We start from the raw sequence: 18,487 nt of genomic DNA on the forward strand, positions 1-18,487 counted from the left end.
TAGATGGCTAAAGCATTAACTCTTTGGGCCTTGGGTTCAGAAAAGTTAATAATGCTTAAATTTTCAAAAGACAAATAAGTATGAATCCAAACCATTCAAATTAAGTATGTAAACATTTGTTGAACTGTATCATTCATTCATTCAATCTTTAAAAAAATTAATTCATTTAAATTTTTTCCTCAATTATTTGGTACATTGTAATTTCCATTTATCAAAATATTTGATTATTTTCATGGCAATTATGGACTGCAGGTAATGAGATGTTATGAAACCATAAGAACTCTCTTGCAATACATGTACCACTGATAAAAGGATCACTACATATCACACTGTGAATCAAGTTGACCATTAATTCAGGTATTTGATGATTATTAAATGCATGTATTTTTTTTTATAAGTACAATGTAGTTAAAAAGTTATTTTGTTGAATAACTTAGGATTATCAAGGTTATAAAAAAATTACCAAATAAAACTTATCAACTACAACAAAATAACACGAATTCCTCAACTTTTAAGTTTTTAATGAATGAATCAAACAATTAATTAATGTAAAATCTAACTCAATAATAATCAAATGTGTATTGATATTGTAACAGATTCTGTACAAGATAACTCCTAATATTTTCTGTAATTTTAAAGACCTTACCTTTAAATGAATTTTAGTCCCGCAATTTACATTTATCTCAGAGTAAAATTTTGCAAAATTATAGTTAACCTAAAAAATGTGATTTATAGTATACCAATCCATCCCTAGTTACCACTGTGTTTTCATTGCAAATCATTACAACTTATTTTTATTGAAAAGTGTCAAAATAATTATTAGATAAATTTATTTTATGGCAGTGCTTATATTGACACCATGATCCATTAATGCTCAGTATATAGGGAATTTATGTACAATATATAAATTTGTACCCCATTCTTAACCAATGCCCATATCTCAGATCAATTCTATTCTTTAATCTTTACATCAATATAACACTTACAAAAGGCATACTAAAATATAGCATCTTTTCATTCACAATAACAATTATACACAACAAGAAATTCGATTGAAAAACTCTTGATTACACAAACAATGTCAAAATTCTTAAAACAATATTTTTTAAATGTCTGTAAAAGAAAAGAAATAAGCATGAATAATCAACAGTCACAATCCACTATCACAAAACATAACTAGTAATTATAGTATTCAGTAACAATAGTGGCTATTGGACAGGGAATTGCACTAGTTCTGTCATCTGGTTAAATTAAAGCAGTATGAAATCAGATCAATGTGAAATCTGAATGGATAAGCTGCCTTGCACTGGACACACTCTGCTGCAGAGGAATTGCGAAGTTCCTCCGACTTTACGCTTTGCTGCACCGTGATTTGAGCTGCTGAACCAGTTCTGAGATCTTCAGGGAAGCCCCCACCTTCATTCCTGTGATGCTGGCAATCTGCTCCTTTGTCAGGGATAACAACTTCTGCCCATCAATCCCCTAAAAACAGGGTAAGTAACAGAGAGAATTAATCTTGTATCAAATCAAAAAAAAAAACTCAGAAAGATTCAAAACCTGCATTTAAATGTCTTATATTTACCATTTTAACAAAGCTTTCACAGTAGAAAGCAGAGTCATGTGACTTGAGGAAGTAACAGACATCGGATATGGACCACTGATCAGGTGACACGGTTGACTGACGTGCAGCAAGTAATGACATCTGTTCATTACCCTGGGAAGTTGAGGGAGTGACTGTTTTGACATGATTGGTAGTTTTTGACAAGAGGAGATTAGAGAGAGCTGTTTTCCCATTTGGTGATGTTGTAAGGCTGGTATTGGATTGATTATCAGATGTGTCCATTGGTTCCTGTTTCACAGATGGTTGTGATGATGGTTTTGATTGGTTATCTGAATGAACTGCAGTTTGTAACAAGGGTTTTGACTGGTTTTCTGTGATGGAATGAGGACTTAGCTGTGGTGGTCCATCATTTGTACTTGTGTCAGAGGTTTCCATCTCTGAGGGTCCTATAATGATTAAAAATTTGTTAAAATTAAAATAAAAAATTTCAACTGGAATGATTCCCAGAGCAGAGTACTCTGTAAACTAGAAGTGTCTTTATAGGTGGCAAAGGATAGATTTTTTGGTAATCAGAACGTTTGACTGACGGTTTACTTATTATTGAGCTGCTTTTAAAATGTGCATTGGGAAATTTTAATTTCTTTCTACATGTAATAATAGTATGGTATTGTCCTTTGAGGAATTTGATGCTTTTAGGAATAAAACATGTACAACTTACACAATGAGCCCTAATGATGGCACTGGGACAATCTCAAAATTTCATGTAAATCAAGCCTATATTCACTATTTCGCCACAGCCGCAACTGCTTCCTGGCCCGTGCTAATGACCTAAGCTACCACACAAATTGCAGAACAACATTTGTACACACCACTGAACAGCAAGAGATAATGGCTCAACCACCTCGTTTTCAAGCTACAATTCATCCTATGAACCCACCCCGCTTTTCTGATGAAATACCAGAAGATTGATTTTTGATCTTAGTTTGGTATTTCTAGTCCATATCCCATATAAAGTAGTAGTGACACTAAAGTGTGATATTTCAATAAAATATACAAGGCCACCAATTCCCTCCAAATGCACCCATAAAATATTCTAGCTATAAAATTACCTATAATATACATTCAAACTTTAGGTTTCTCCATTTTTTCTAATTTTTGACCAGTACTTAATCCGAAACTATCCTCTGCCACCATAAGAAATACCCCCCTATTAAGACATTATTTTTGATTTTGAAATATCAATCTGGATATACAGTACTAGGCAAAGGAACAAATGATATACATGAATCGATTTAATTCTACAAAGTTTGAGAAAAATAATAAGTAGATGAAAGATCATCTCTAGCCAAAAGTATCTACAGAGGACGAACATTGCCATTCCAATATACTCCAAACTTCTTTGAGGAGGTATAATTAATGTTCATATACAAGTACAGGTATATTGTATACATGAAAATTTTCATCCCCGTTTTATTTTTTCTCTTTTGCCCTACCACCAGTTGAGTGAATTTTAAAATGAGCAAATTTACACAGCACAGTACAATTTCTTCAACAGAACTATGACTGGGGGCGAATTTAAAATAGTGCAGAATTGTTTGCAATTGAAATGCTGAAACTAACATGGGGCAAAATAAAACTTCATGCAGTATTTGTAAAATAAAAATTTCAAAATATTAGGAAATGCATTATTTTTGTTGAGGCTGACCTTTGGTGCCTGAGGACACGACAGGATCGACTAGGTGGGGGATGCTGTGGTGGGCGGGGCGCGTGCGGCTGCCGTAGGACAGAAATCCCTGGTCCCTGTTGTTCTCCTGAAGAGATCGCTGATTCTGATCAGATAGAGGTGACCCAAACTTAGTCTTCCTCTCTGTCAAACATTTCAAATTACACAAATTTACATCAGTAAACTAGTTTAATTGATATAATATATATGTACTAGACTGTTAATGTTAATTTACATTTCAGAGTGCATTATCAATCATATCATCTGTTCAGTAAGTCTGGACAGATGTCCATGACTGTAAATGACTACTTGGCTATTTTATGTTAACAATTTGTAATCTAATCTAGTATTAAGTAGTTTTTAAAAGTTGAATTTTCATGCATATGATCAATAGATATATATAAACATGTACAGGAATCAAGTAAGTGTATTAGTACGTTCTAATAAGATGTGTGAATAGATAAATCTAATAGCCACCAGTGCTTTAAAGATTATTAAAACTTTAGAAGATAAGTAAGGAATCTTGCAACATGCTTCTTAAGAGACTAAATAAAATACAAAATATGAAATGTAGAATCAATCCACTTCTACATGTATAGCTAACCGGTTTTCTTACTCTTTCTTGGGCCTTTGTAGATTTGGGTTTTGCCTTTGCGTTTCTTTTGCTCCTTTGACATTTTTTGTGAAGACATTACTTGTGGTATTTGTTCCACTGAAAAAATGGAATGCAGGTAAAATTTCCTTATATGTCATTACAACAGTTTTTTTTTATCATGAACCAAGCTTACATTTACTTTTTCTCAATTTTTTTTAATTTAGAAAAATATGCCACAACCTTTGACCCTTGGTCCCTCCAAACCATAGTCCATGACCTCACACCAGCCCACGGGGTACATGTCAGGGGATTCACAGTCCACCCACTGGTCATATTCATTCTCCCATCCATCAAAGTGGACCCTCAGCAAGCGTCCAACCACGCGGGAGACCGTGCCCACACAGATCAGTCTAAAACAAAGGATTGATCTCAAGAATGTGCTAAATAATGATTGTACAGATAGAAAACTGTTGAACATCATACAGGAACTGTGCACAACATTTGTATCAGTAATCTTGACCTAGTGGTGGTCTGAGTTTGTCTTTCCCTTTCTTACAATCATTTGTCTAATATGTGTGAAAGAGTGCTGATAAATTTACTAGGGATGTCAAATCGGTCAATTTTTAATACTCGGTTACTCGGACGTTTTTCCGATCGAGTACCCGGGTACTCGGTAAAAGTGTAAATAAATATGAACAAGTAAATTGGAGACTGTTATTGTAAACATTGTAGAAATAAAACCAGATGCATTGATTGGATGCTTATCCGTAAATGTATTTCTGTTGTAATAATGATTAGCATTTCGTGCCCGACGAAATTTAATATAACATTTTTTAAAGTTCAATTTATTTATCAGATAAATACGAAAAATAAAATCAGAAATGGTTCACAGTGAATTTGTTCTAAAAAATATTCTGCTCCGTAATTGTAATGTAACTCTTTGTCGCGTTTGACGACCAGGTATCAGTCATCAGAGCTACGTACAGTATCAACTTGAACTTGATCATGTTCTCCTAACAGAGCGAATTTACGATTATCGTACACTTTTTCGATCCTAGATTTTATAATATTACGGGACGGTATTTTGTAGTTTGTTTCAACGATGGACATAAGTTTTTAAAGCCTTTGCCTTCAACAGTGCATGTAATCAAACACAACCATATCAACAATCGCACGTGTAATATCATCCGCTCTTTTCCCGACGAAATTATCTAATTTATTTAAGCATAATAGACCTAATAGGCATAATTAAAGCCAAACAAAACATAAGGGTAGAAGACAGCCGAAGGTGAGAAAAGCCAGGTACCCCAGGTGCTTGGTCACGATAATTACTGTATAAACACTGTAAACACTGCCACAGGCGATAACGGTCATTTAGAGTCGTAGTAAACCCTAATTACTGATGTACAAGTGCAATGAGCATTTTACCTTTTAAAACATATTGTTTAATGCATTAACAAATAAGCTTAGAAATATTCAAAAATATACATCCGAGTAACCGAGTACCGATTTTAGTATTCGATACTCGGACGTTCGATCGAGTACCCGGTTAACCGGGTACTCGTTGACATCCCTAAAATTTACATATTCAGAACGATGGATAAAGGGTTAATAAATACATTGACACATCAATAGATTGTGATACAGAGGGGATGATACAACCATTGATACGTAAAGTATGACTATTTTTAGTACTTTCAGGAAGAGTCAAGTGGGGGTGTTTTGGTCTCAAAATTAGTGTTTGAAAAAACGAAATGCCAAAATCATAAAATATCTAAAAGTCTATCTTCTTCTCTTTTTTTTTTTTTTTAGTTATCCCACTCATAACCAGTGAATAAATGTATAATATATTGAGACTTTTATGAATTTTTTTATGGATATGAGAGAAAGGTGATTATTATAGGGCACACTCACTTTTTTAACACCGCATCTTAAACACTTTCTCAGGTAAATTAAAGTGAAAATGGAAGGTTGATAAACATACAATCTAATATAGTAATAATTTTTATACATACCTTGGCTCCATCAGATCAACAGCCTCAATCTTCATTCCAGCCTTGAATCCATGCTTTGGTATATCCTGAAGAGGATAAATTTTAATTTAATTTGCTTACCAATGTGTTTTCATTTTTTTATTAGTTTTAAAAATTCTTGTTAAGATGTACTGTACCTTATCAAATAGTTTTACAGGTGCTGCAACAGACTTTGTTTGCTTTAGGTAGTCAAACCATCTGAAAGGACCTTTATGACCTAAAGTAGATTTTAAATAGTTTAAACTCAGAATTCAAGTATTACTTTGAAATATTAATTTGAGGTTCTTTGTCCAATAATACTTTTACACACTTTTAGCTAGCAGATTACACACCTCTGGGTGGAGTAAGATCTAGGCCGTTAATTTCACAGAATCCCACAGGAAATATACATGGTGATGTGGCATGGTAACAGAACCAATCAGATCCGTTCTCTGCCATGGATCCATCTATACCAATCATCAGGTAGTTATTCTTTAGCACCTGTACATGAAAACAATATTCTCATTTCAGTACTCAGTCAAGGCATGCAGCTCTATCTAGCTTGCTTTCTTTCTCTCTGACTGAGAAAAGAACATGCTATATTGAAATCCTTTTTTCAGGTCCAAAATTTCATCAAACATTAAATTAACAAACAATACAAACATTCCATCCAGGAAATTATTATGATCTTTTTCAAAACACCATGTATAATGTTTGTTGAACATAACAATGCCCACCTTCATTACAGTGGCAACACAAATGGCAGACAGGTTCAGTGGGTCAATGGCTTCCAACTTAGTTCCAACTTGAAATTTCATTCCATTTGGAGTATCTTTCATCTAGAAAAAAAAGTATGGTATTTCAAGGATAAATAAAAGAATAGACTCTTTTAGAATGAACAGAAGTTTCTGATCAGACTGGCTACTTAATGTTTCTTAATTGCTGTACTACACACTAAGACGAATTGAAATTGGATTAAAATCTTTGGGAGAAAAGAGAACAATTTCAGATATTTTTACAGAAAATGCTTTCAAGGTCATCTACCTCCAGAAAAAGCCTGACAAACAAGGGACATCTCATTAATGCAAAAGCTCTTCTGGTCTCTGAGTTAAAACCAATGGAAGGTTACAAAAAATTACTTACTTTGGAAAACAAGCTTGGAGTGGCATCATTGGCATCATATTTCTCAACAGCAATTTTATTTAAGCACTTATTTCTGTAGTCTAAAATACAAAAGAACATACAGTAAAACTCTGTTATAACGAAGTCTTAGCTAATACCATGATTCGTTCTATCCGTATCAGGAATTTGTTCATATTAAACGAGTTTTACTGTAAATGAAAAATTGTCCAAAATTAAATTTAAAAAATATGCAGATTTCCAGATATGAAATGCAACAAAATAAGTAACTAATAATACCTACCATTTGTAGCATGCAGTTTGTGTCCCATCTGCTGGGACCAGCCAATAGGGTGAACCAGGGAAGACCTACAGTGACACCAAAAGTCATCCTCCTCCTGAAAAGACCATTCAAACCATTTACATAAAGATTTCTTTACATACTTTAGAGTCTGCAATATTTATCTGATGTCAGTAATAATGGTATTATTTGGGAAGACCAACCTTTGTGTCAGCATATTGCAGTCTTAACCTTCCCCCTATGATCTCTTCTACTTTAGCTACACGCATCGCAGACACACACATCTTGTCCACCACTTCCACCTGCATGTGATGCTTAAATCCATGGCTATTTATAGATTCAACCACCTAAAAATAATAGACATCATCAAACAAAGTCCATAAACTATAGAGGTGAACCTAAAAGATAGTGAAAGTGGGCTTTAAATAATTCAGCTATTTTTTCAGATGATGCCATTTAAAAATTTCTTGCATAATCTACACTGCATATAGGATGTTCAAATGGGACAACTTGAAAAGTATAGCATAATCTTCCAAATAAAAATGCGTTGAAAGTTTACCTTGATATCTTATCTTATATCTTCAATCTTTAGAAGCTTGTTAAAAAACATACATCATACTGTAGAGCACTTTATTTTTGCAAATACTTATTTTGGTGAGTATGCTATTTGGTTTTTATTAGCGAGACAAACATTTTTCTTGAGCTGTGGTATGTTTGTATATACCGGTAATCCTTTTTTATGTGAAAATAAAGTTCTCATGAATAAATAGGGATTTACAATACCTTGTTGTAGAAATTATTAGGAAGAGTTCTGGAGCCTGTTAGTCTCTTTACCAGGTATTCCTTCCAATCCACATACTTATTTTGTATATCTGTACAAAGAAATCAAACCTCTGAGAGTTATGTCAATTTATGCTTGGAGAAGACTACATTCTAGGGTTATTTCAAAATTCTCATTAATTTAATCTTGAAGTCCCAAGTTTTATACTGAGAGAAGGCTTTCACTGTGTGATCTTATGACTTACACTTAGGAGGAACTAGGGGTTTCCCACTGGTAGCACACCAGCCTACCGGGTGTACCTCCTCTGTACAGAGGTTAATCCAGAAGTCGTGTGACGGATCATTGGCATAGCCCTCGTAACGCATCAACGCCTTGTACCCTGTCAAACAAAAAAATAATTCAGCTTCATTGATGTTTCTTAGTGGGTTTTTTTTTTTACTAAAGAGCTGCCATATTTAGAGGGGATATATCTTTAACAAACTAATTTTAAATATCGGCCCTTGGATTATCTTGTAAAATCACAGTAAATCATAAAATTGTAAAAACAATTTCCAGCATCTACTTCAAAATCAGGTTCCTTCTTTGTTGAAAAGGACAAACACTTCCCATAAAATTCCTTGAAATCCACATAAAACATTTAAAACACTTGGGAACACACCAAAAACATGGGCAAAACCATTGTATTACACTTCTTCCAATTTCTTTATTGAACAAAGGCAAAGTACATTTACTTCAAAAGAAGAATCTTAAATATAAAGTTTTGATACCTGCTATCTTAATGACAGTTGCAATCCAGAAGGCATTGCTAGAGAGATCACTTTCAAAGTTAACAACCTCCAGTTTCATTCCTGTGGTAATGTTGTGCCAGCTATCAAACATCGGACACTGGAAGAAGAATATATACATTATAAAAAGAAGTGACAATAGTTATTTCACTTCCTGAGATAAAGTAATTTTTTTCTATCAGCAGATTAACTACAAGTATATTAAAAAAAAACTTCACAAAAGCATCGTTTCTCGACAAACTTACATGCTTGAAGTAGCTGACAGGCGCTGCCTCTGCCCCTCCAGAGGACAGGTAAGGCCCCCAGTCAAAGCCCTTCAATCCACCTGTAATAAAGACCAATACAACATAATATTTACTGAAGGAAATATTGTGATTTGACTTGTTTTTTAAATAATTGATCTAAAATAATAACAATAACCTGCTCTTTTAGTCAGAGTTCTTGGAACATTGTCCACAGGTCTTTGATTATGGCTTTGGTTGGCAATTTTTTTAGCTGCAGGTTTCTTTGGAGGCTAAAATTAAAAGTAAAACCAAATTTAGTGATTTTAATCTTTTTAGAACTTCCAACATAGACCATAGAACATCCATATTATAGAAGCAGGCTTTTATACCAAAGGAGAGACAACTCCATCGCCCTTCCCAGTTGGGCTCTGTTTTCCCTCTCTTTGGGACGTGGCAAAACTCCTGGAGCAAGATAAGCTACAGAAACGCTTTGACTTTGAGTAGAAGGCATGCTTGATTCCAACTGCACCACACTTCTCACAGGTTGCTACAATTATTAAACAACAATCTTACTCTAAATATCAGAGAGTTTCAAAGATGCTTTTCAACTATCATGTATAGACTATATCTATGAATCTATCACAAATGCTACTGGTTAATTTACCCATTCCATCTTTTCCATTAATGAATTTAAATGGCATGGATTGTGGAGTTGAAGTGTAGGGACGCTCATTTTCATCATCATCGTCCTCAGTGTCTGATCCCTCGTGAAAATCATTGTACTCGTCGTACATATTACTGTAGTCATCGTCATTCTGGAACATTTAGAGGAGTCATGAAAGTTTCCAGTTAATATATAAAGAGTACACTGTGGTTTATCAATAATATAGACTTCTTACCCCAATATTGCTGCCACTATACACAGAATCAGCCTTTGTGTCCCCCATGCTGAGGTTAGAATCCTCCATTCTGGAGACAGAGTCCCCTTCCATGGAATCTCTACTCCAACCTCCCCAGTCTAAAAAGCAGTTAATCAGAACATATAACCAAGGCACTTTTTATATTTTTTTAACAATACATTATCATTTTGAAATTCCTTAAAAATGCTCAAAAGAATTTGTTTTATATCTGTAAACCTGCATTTTTGTATTTTATATATAAATTATGAACATACGAAACAAAAATTTTAAATACAAGCTCTTTCCAGTTTCTAGTATATAAAGCATTAGTCAAGATTTTATTATAGCTTAAAATGAAATACTGACCTGTGTCACTCTGGTCCTGAAATATACAGAACACATTTTTACAACCAAAAAAAAATTATTATGTCAGATCAAGATCAAAGATAAGGGGGTTTCATGAAATTGAAAGTGTTCTTAACATCATGATTGTACCATTTCTGGACAGATTTATACCAAGGATAACGAAAATGTTATGATAATGTGACAAAATGTTCTCATTTCCCAGCAAATGCACGTAATATTTCGCTTTACCTTGACCCACATGAGAACTTGATGCACTTTTGTATAGTTGGCAGCATCCCATGTTGGTGCAATGAATAATGTACAAATGTATTGTAAACACGTCATTAGAAAAACAGAAAAATAACATGAAATGTAGCTGAAACAAGAAATTTCGTCTAAAACATCTAATTATAAAGCAAGTCCACTGACATAAAAACGTAAACACTGTGGTAGCCTGCAAACCCCACATCATAACAAACCGAGACAGCACACTTTGGGTGCATTCACGCTTACCATAATGAAATATCATAAAGCACACCTAAAAGGGTGCGACTTATGACACTTTCCTTCCGACTTTTCTGTGATAACGGTTACAAAATCCTCCAGTCTGCTACCCGGGTCCCTGGATCTGAAGAAACAACAAATGTATTGTACCACTGCGCATGTGCGACCTTTGGAATAAGTACTGTTAGGAAAAATTTCATTGCTTCCCGAAAACGAGATTTTGTACGAATTTCTGACCAATGAAATGCTGCCTAACAAAAATAGCCTAAAATAGACATCCAGCGAGTTGTCCACAGCGCACGCACTAACATTATAAACTTCCGGTGTCAACTAGGTGAAGTAATGTAAGTGTGAAAGTTGCAAATTGTGGAAAAAGCTCTGATTTTGAAAAAAAAAAATCATATCTACTTATTCCAAAGTACATGAGGAAACCTAAATACAGCATGTACAAAGAACTTTTTACATGATATGGATAAAAAATCACACACGACGTATAACTTAACACTTAGATTTAACCCCCCCCCCCTCTTTCTTCCAAAGATGTTGCACATTACGATTTTTTTTATAGCCCACATCAAAGCAGTTTTGGTTTGTTTTTTTTCTGGATTAAACCATTGAAAATCTTTCATAGGCCTATAAGACCACGTTATTCAAATTGATATTGAAGGCTTCAATTTGAAATGAAGGTGTAGGGTGGTTTCGCGCCGATTACGTGTTCGCGCCGAGTGGTTTCGCCCCGTTTATCTACAGCCTACAGGTAAGATATGGGTAGTATACAGTCTGGCTTCCCCCCGATTACCTGTAATTATATAACTTAGTACCTAGTAATCAATTAACCCCAAGCGCTAATGTCGTGTACACGTCAGATAATTATCCCATATTGTAATAATACTTAAAGTGAGGCCATTTTTAGCCTAGCACTGGTTCTCTGCCCTTGATTCCAGTCGCTGCCGCTAGGAGTTGGTTTTTCAGGGCGCTTGCGCCCGTTTACCAATGTCAGGGTACCAGTCTATTTTTAGCCAAATTATGACTATATTAGAACAAATTTGATCGTCGAATTTTGAATAATTAAAACTGAATGTTAAAATAAATATTTATTTCACAAATCTCGTTGACTTTTCAATAAAGGTTGTCATTGTTTTTCATTTGATTTACAATATTAAATTATGTAGAACAAGGATTCTTCTGCATGACGATTTATAAGACTTCCAATTTCATTGCAATTACCTTTTCTTTTTAACATCTTAATATAAATATTAATCAAATGACTATCCGATAAGCGGTATCTTCAGTTATACAGTAGAAACCAATAGGGGCGAATCCACTCGGCGCGAACAAGTGATCGGCGCGAAACCACTCGGCGCGAACACGTAATCGGAGCGAAACCACCCGCATTCGAAATGAAATCCAGTCAAAGCGCCCCCTAATAAAACCGTCCCGGTCAAAGCGTCCCCTGATTTTGATCAAAGTGTCCCCTGATTTTGGTCAAAATGCCTCCTGATTTTGGTCAAAGTGCCCCTTATAGAATTTTCGGTAAAATGAGGTTACAAAACCGCCCCCAAATATTGGTCAAAGCATATGCATCCCCTGCAGGTCCAGCACAATCTCTTGATTAAGCTATATAGCTTTAAAAAGCTATATAGCTTTATTAAGCTATTCAAAATAGCTTGATAAAGCTATTTATTTGCAATTTTTCACAAAAACGTTTTTTGAAAGAAATAAACAAAAAGTCGCAAATATTACACTATTCATATATGTACCATGGACTATCAAAAATACAACCTAAATCATAGAAAGTTCTAACATTGCTGCTGTTGAATACTTTTAAGCAAAATATGAATTTCCATTGTTTGAGTAACAGTGTGTGCGGTGAGGCGTGGGTAAGTATGATTGCTTCTCATTGTGCTGAACTGTTACTAATCAATTATCCTGTTGGCCATAACTGACCTCCTTTATTATTTCATTCAAGAAATAACTGTGTGGTCACTCATCAATAGCCCCAAAACTTTTAAAACTTTGAGTACAAAGTCTCTCAAGGAGATGCAATTTGGTGAGTGATTTTTACATGCATTGTATTCAGAAGAGTACAAAATTTAATATTTCCACTGCACCAAGGTGCGACTTTTTGCACATGTTGAAAAAATAACACATTGGAGAAAAAAGTCTGAGAAAATAGCTTAATCAAGCTATTCTGAATAGCTTAATAAAGCTATATAGCTAAATCAAGCTATATAGCTTAATCAAGAGATTGTGCCGGACCTGCCCTGATTTTAGTCAAAGCGCCCCCTGATTTTGGTCAAAGCACCCGTACGTTTTTTTCTTAGAAAAAAATCGTCTGTGAACCGCCCCCAAGCAATGGTCAAAACGTCCCCGATTTTGGTCAAAGTGTCCCCTGATATTGGTCAAGGCGTCCTTTAATATACATTTTTACAAAAATGTTACGGAATAAAACTGTTTTGTATTTATAATATTATCACTGTTTGGCAGTTACCTGAAAAAAATTATATAGGGGGGCGCTTTGACCAAAAATCATCGCACATTTTGACTATTGCTTGGGGATAGACTCGAAACGTTTTTTTTTTTTTAAATAGAAATATATTAGGGGGCGCTTTGACCAAAACCAGGGGACGCTTTGACCATTTCTTGGGGACAGTAAAGATTTGTTTTTATAAAGATTTTTTTTCTATAGAAATATGTTAGGTGGCGCTTTGACCAAAATCAGGGGATGCTTTGACTAAAATTATGGGACGTTTTGACCAATATTTGGGGATGGTATTTTTTCTGTAAAAATATGTTAGGGGACGCTTTGACCAAAATCAGGGGGCGCTTTGACTAAAATCAGGGGACGCTTTGACTAAAATTAGGGGACGTTTTGACCAATATTTGGGGGTGGTATTTTTTCTATAAAAATATGTTAGGGGACGCTTTGACCAAAATCAGGGGGCGCTTTGACTAAAATCAGGGGACGCTTTGACTAAAATTAGGGGATGCTCTGACCGGGACGTTTTTATTAGGGGGCGCTTTGACTGGCTCCCTTTGAAACATCCCACTGGCCATTCCCAAAGTTGTGGGGATTCAGAGAGACGTCGTAGATAAAGTCTGGGACCAAATTTGAAGAGTCATATTTTTTAAAGGGCGTATAATTCTTTTTCAAAATCTGTAGAACTGCAGGGCTAAATTTAAAATAATTTGTGTGAGTGTTGTGGCACATGGGCATTTTGTTGTTTTGGAGGTGTTCATTGCTTTTGAGAGTCTGTTGTAAACATCATTTGTCTTTCGTATATTTTTAGGGTGGTTATAAACTTAAAAGTCTTCTTCAATTTCTTTATTGCATGTGTATATATATACGATTAATTTTCGCGATCAAGCCCTTTTCAATCTGTTGTAAATAGACACAGATCCTTTAAGTATATGTACTGGTTTGCTGGGAGAGATATTCATGATGACAAGGCTGTCGCGAACTTCATGAAAATTTCTCACACGCGCATAAAAGTTGATTTACAGTAAATAAATGTTTTAACATATATAAGGAATAACATGATAACAACAGAATTTTACTGTATGTTTGATATTGTGTCTTGAATTTCTAAAATTAAAGTTAATAACCACTGATCTGGGTTTTTTTACAGGTCGGAATACTGGAAATCACAACCAAGAAAATTTTGTGAATACTGTAAATGCTGGATAACAGATAATAAGCCAGTAAGATTGACAATTCATCGGAGATATTTGATAAATATTTGATAATGAAATTATAGGGCAAGGGGTAACTTACAAAACAAAATATGTAAACCTAGTAATTAAGTGATTAATCAGCAGAAATTGGTTCTGAAATTGCATACATAGCAAGCTTTTCTATTAGATATTTATTTCAATCTTGACCTTTAACTTGTCAACCAAAAATCAACTTTGTAGTGTACAATATATATATTTTTCTAACTACATGTATTATTTTGCAATTTTACACAGAGTGTTGACTTTCATGAAAAAGGAAAGAAGCACCAAGAAAATGTTAAAAGAAAAATTGATGAAGTAAGTTTTACACTAAAGTTTCAATAAGGTTTGGATATATGTTGTATTGTTTTGACTACAGCTGCCCCTTTCTTAGTGTACAAGATGGGACATTGCTGTATTAGATGGTATGTTAACTGCCACTGTATCTTCTCAGTGTAATCTGTAATACTGTCAAATGAAAGAATATTACAAGTCACCCATAACCCTGAAAGTGTCACTGCAGTTCTTACTTGAATTCACAAACTGTATAAAAAGTTTTACAAATCATATTTATATTACTTAAAACATTAAGATTTAAACACTAACTGTAAATGACAACGTTTTAGGTCAGGAAGAAAGGCATTACAGATGCCAAGAAGAAAGAGGAACTGGAAGATGATATCCAAAAGATGGAGAAGGTGAACAAGAGGAATTTTTAAAAGTTTAAAGTTAAAATTTAATGGCGTATTGATGGATATATTAGAAAAATAAATGATTTATGATAACATTGAATACAAAGAAATTTTTAAAATGAATACAAAAAAATAAAAATGAATACCGGGTAAATTAGATAATGACATGTCACATGACTTGTTACAAAGTTTAGTACGAGACTGTACTGTTATTTATGACAGAACTTTTTTTCAATGCTTTGATTTAATTACAGGCGGCATTAGAAGCATTTAAAAAAGACCTTGCCAGTGATCCAGAACTTGCTGCTAAGTACGGAGTGAGAGTCAGATCAGAAGCAGGTAGGCAGACTTGTAAGGATAGGTCAGAGTTCATCTTCAGGGTAACCAAATCTAAGAAATCCAAGAAACAAAACAAAAAAAAAAACCTCCCCCCAAATTAAGATTGATGTGTAATTCTTGCATTCTGAATGTGCTTCTTTCTTTAAAAGAAATCATTCAGTCTTAAACACGATCATAATCAAAATAAAAACTTTTAAATACAGAAATGTGTTTTTGTACACGTATGTTAGAAAAAGAAGCTGATAGAAAGAAGAAGGAGAAAGAAGAGAGTACTGCCAAACAGAAGGCCCTGGAAGAAGTGGAGAAGAAACTGCTAGAGGCCGAGAAAAAGAAGAAGGAGGGGGAGTGGTATGAGGCAAAGTCAGCAGAGGGTTACACTTATTACTGGAATACCGTAACTCATGGTAAATATGTGTAATACAGTAACTCATGGTAAATACTTGTAATACAGTAACTCATGGTAAATACTTGTAATACAGTAACTCATGGTAAATACTTGTAATACAGTAACTCATGGTAAATACATGTAATACAGTAACTCATGGTAAATATGCATAATACACTAAGACAGTAACTCATGGTAAATAACTTTGGAAAAAATATTCTTCAGTAACTCAGGATACCTGGATAAAAATGTTATACAGTAACTCATGTTTAATACGTGTAAAACAGCAACTGTGGATTATACACTTACATAAATTAACCTAATATTTAGAGTCTAAATGGGTCGCCCCAGAAGTCTATGTCTCCATGGAGGAACAGGAGGACAGAAAGAAGAAAGAGGAAGAAGAAGCTGCTAAGCAGGCCAGATTGGTGAGTACATGTAGGGTTTATAAAGAAAATCATGTAATATTACTCATTTATAGAGTGGTATTTTGTTGTTGATCGCAAAGCGACGAGCTCAATAGACTAACGTGTAAGAACAGAGGAAATTCGGATTGAAATCTGTACATACGACAGCCAAATTTCTCTGTGCAACATTCCCAGAATTCCTGCACTACCCAATGTCCTTTGCGCGAATATTTGTAAGTAAATAAATAATAACGTAATGCATATATCAGGCTTTCAGTTTGTAGAAATCTTTCAAAGAAACAAGAAATAACTCTGCAATGTTTTTCGACAAAAATTGCACTAGTTCTATAGTTTAAAATTAGCTCCGAAGCTTTGTGTCTATGACGTCACAGCTAGTCGAGTGGTGCGGCTTGACGTTCGAAGTGGCTGATCTCAAGTGTTTTTGATGGTACAACTGCGCTCGCCCCAACGGTCACACCGTAAAACATATTATTGATGCAGATTTGATTTTGTGTTTGGAAGCTGTATTTTGACATGTACTTCTTAAAAAATTAAAGTGCATGGTACATGTGGTGTTGTTTGTAGATAAACTTTTCATACATGGATTGGGTTTTCTTTCAAACTTAATTTGACTGATGTACTGGTTCATTAATTTTTTCTGATATGTGTTTCAGCAAGCTGAGCTTGATTCTTTACCTGACCAGGTAGCAGTAGGACCACTACCTCACGGAGCTACTTCAACATCTGCCTATGGACAGTGGTCCACAGTTAAGTAAGTCCTAAGCAAGAACAGCATTGTATTATTAATGCAGAGAGATAGAGACTCAGCAAGTGCATTGCATCATAAAGAATATTAACTGAGAGACATAGAGAAAGAGAGAGAGGGATGAAAATTGCTTCATTTACTTTTTTGACATTTTAATTATTGTTTTTCAAAGCTATAAAAAAAACTGAAATCCCCTGTTAAATATTATAGTGAAATACCAGGATATATATGCCATAAATTGAGAAAATTAAGCAAATGTACATTAAAAGGAGTAACCTTAGCTACAGAGCTTCTAGCCTAAATATGGGTAGTATGAGGGATAAAAAAAATATGTCATCAAAAATTTAAATCAGTCTCAGTTACTTGGGAAATTTGGATCTACCGGTATCCACTGGAGTACGGATGTATATCATGTAAATATTCTTTAGAACTTTAGATATTAGGTGTGCAGAATATAGCCAAACTTAAAGTTGTGTCTGTACATTTCGTAAGTGACTTCATTGTACTTTGTAGAATCACAATTTCTGCTGTTAGTAATCAAATATTTGTGCATACCAGATGAACATTTTAATACACATACAATTTTACTTAGGAAACAAATGTGCATTAAGTTCTTGTTTTAAAGTATACGTCCTGAAAGAAGTAGGATGACCACTAAGGCCCATACAATACTTCTTTCCATGGACTTTTCTTGTTTAACCTAACCTCATTTTCTTTAAACTAGAGAACTTCCGAACCTTGAACTTCCCGAAGAGCCTGTGGAACCATTGGAGCCCCTTCCTGTTGAAGATATTCCCCTTCCTGAGCCCCCGAAAGAGAAGACAGTGAAACAAGAGGGAGGAAGGTTTAAAGAAAAGAGAGTGAAAAGTTTAGCAAAGGACAATGAGACAGCAAAAGTGACGTTCAAAAAACGAAAAGTTACGTCAGGTGCACGAAATACTAGGCAGAGGGATGAAGAAGATTGATCACACCTTGACATCAACAATCCAGGAATTAGAACAAACAACTCAAAATATCAGTGCTCCAGATTGGTGTCAGTAAATGTAGGAAATATTCAGTTTCCTAAATGTCTAACTTCTGTTGGAACTCAGACATTGTGGTCCTACTGACTTGTTTGACGATGTACAACTATGGAGGTAAAGAAAAGAGGAGCTGGAATATGATAATGTATAACAACCTCTACCATTACTTTCAATTCACTGTTTTTATCATAAATGCATTTCAAAAGTTTTATGTGACAAAATGAAAAATAAAAAATGTCATGTATAAGTATTGTCCACAGCAAAATAATTTCTTTTATTTGGGAATAATTCTGTCTTGATTTTGACAGTTACT

At 34.5% G+C, this 18,487-nt stretch overlaps 2 protein-coding genes across 3 annotated transcripts; one reads left to right on the forward strand and one right to left on the reverse strand.

The window, feature by feature from the left end:
• Positions 1-500: 500 nt before the first annotated feature.
• Positions 501-11,020, reverse strand: LOC134275721 (MBT domain-containing protein 1-like). 2 transcript variants are annotated; one of them, XM_062758001.1, is made up of 22 exons: positions 10,859-11,020; positions 10,367-10,382; positions 10,001-10,119; positions 9,766-9,916; positions 9,491-9,648; positions 9,298-9,391; positions 9,123-9,202; positions 8,860-8,977; positions 8,337-8,471; positions 8,095-8,183; positions 7,515-7,658; positions 7,315-7,408; positions 7,035-7,114; positions 6,629-6,730; positions 6,245-6,392; positions 6,050-6,129; positions 5,895-5,959; positions 4,120-4,289; positions 3,901-3,996; positions 3,267-3,428; positions 1,583-2,007; positions 501-1,482 (listed from the first exon to the last, which is right to left on the reverse strand). In XM_062758001.1, the coding sequence occupies exons 1-22, from the start codon at positions 10,859-10,861 to the stop codon at positions 1,351-1,353; spliced, it is 2,661 nt and encodes an 886-aa protein (XP_062613985.1). In that variant the 5' UTR covers positions 10,862-11,020; the 3' UTR covers positions 501-1,350. The 2 variants fall into 2 exon arrangements, with proteins under 2 accessions (XP_062613985.1, XP_062613984.1); XM_062758000.1 differs by having other exon boundaries at positions 3,889-3,996.
• A 79-nt stretch (positions 11,021-11,099) lies between these two features.
• LOC134275722 (WW domain-binding protein 4-like) lies at positions 11,100-18,421 on the forward strand. Its single transcript, XM_062758002.1, has 9 exons — positions 11,100-11,193; positions 14,479-14,551; positions 14,819-14,881; positions 15,190-15,261; positions 15,510-15,594; positions 15,825-15,998; positions 16,310-16,407; positions 17,061-17,158; positions 17,877-18,421. Coding segments are annotated over exons 1-9 (906 nt in total). The 5' UTR covers positions 11,100-11,191; the 3' UTR covers positions 18,118-18,421.
• The last annotated feature ends 66 nt before the right edge of the window (positions 18,422-18,487 follow it).

This window comes from Saccostrea cucullata, unplaced genomic scaffold (genome assembly GCF_032062105.1).
Source record: "Saccostrea cucullata isolate Sc308-1 unplaced genomic scaffold, CSIRO_AGI_Scuc_v1 ctg419, whole genome shotgun sequence".
NCBI classification, from domain to species: Eukaryota; Metazoa; Mollusca; class Bivalvia; order Ostreida; family Ostreidae; genus Saccostrea; species Saccostrea cuccullata.

What these genes read in the sequence shown, in the direction of transcription:
- LOC134275722 (XM_062758002.1), top strand. An exon ending in TTAAAAGAAAAATTGATGAA is followed by an intron (nt 14,882 to 15,189) that starts GTAAGTTTTACA and finishes ACAACGTTTTAG; the next exon opens with GTCAGGAAGAAAGGCATTAC. An exon ending in GGACAGTGGTCCACAGTTAA is followed by an intron (nt 17,159 to 17,876) that starts GTAAGTCCTAAG and finishes TCTTTAAACTAG; the next exon opens with AGAACTTCCGAACCTTGAAC.
- LOC134275721 (XM_062758000.1), bottom strand. An exon ending in CAAACTGCATGCTACAAATG is followed by an intron (nt 7,115 to 7,314) that starts GTAGGTATTATT and finishes TTTGTATTTTAG; the next exon opens with ACTACAGAAATAAGTGCTTA. An exon ending in GTTGATCTGATGGAGCCAAG is followed by an intron (nt 4,290 to 5,894) that starts GTATGTATAAAA and finishes CCTTTGTTTTAG; the next exon opens with ACTGATCTGTGTGGGCACGG.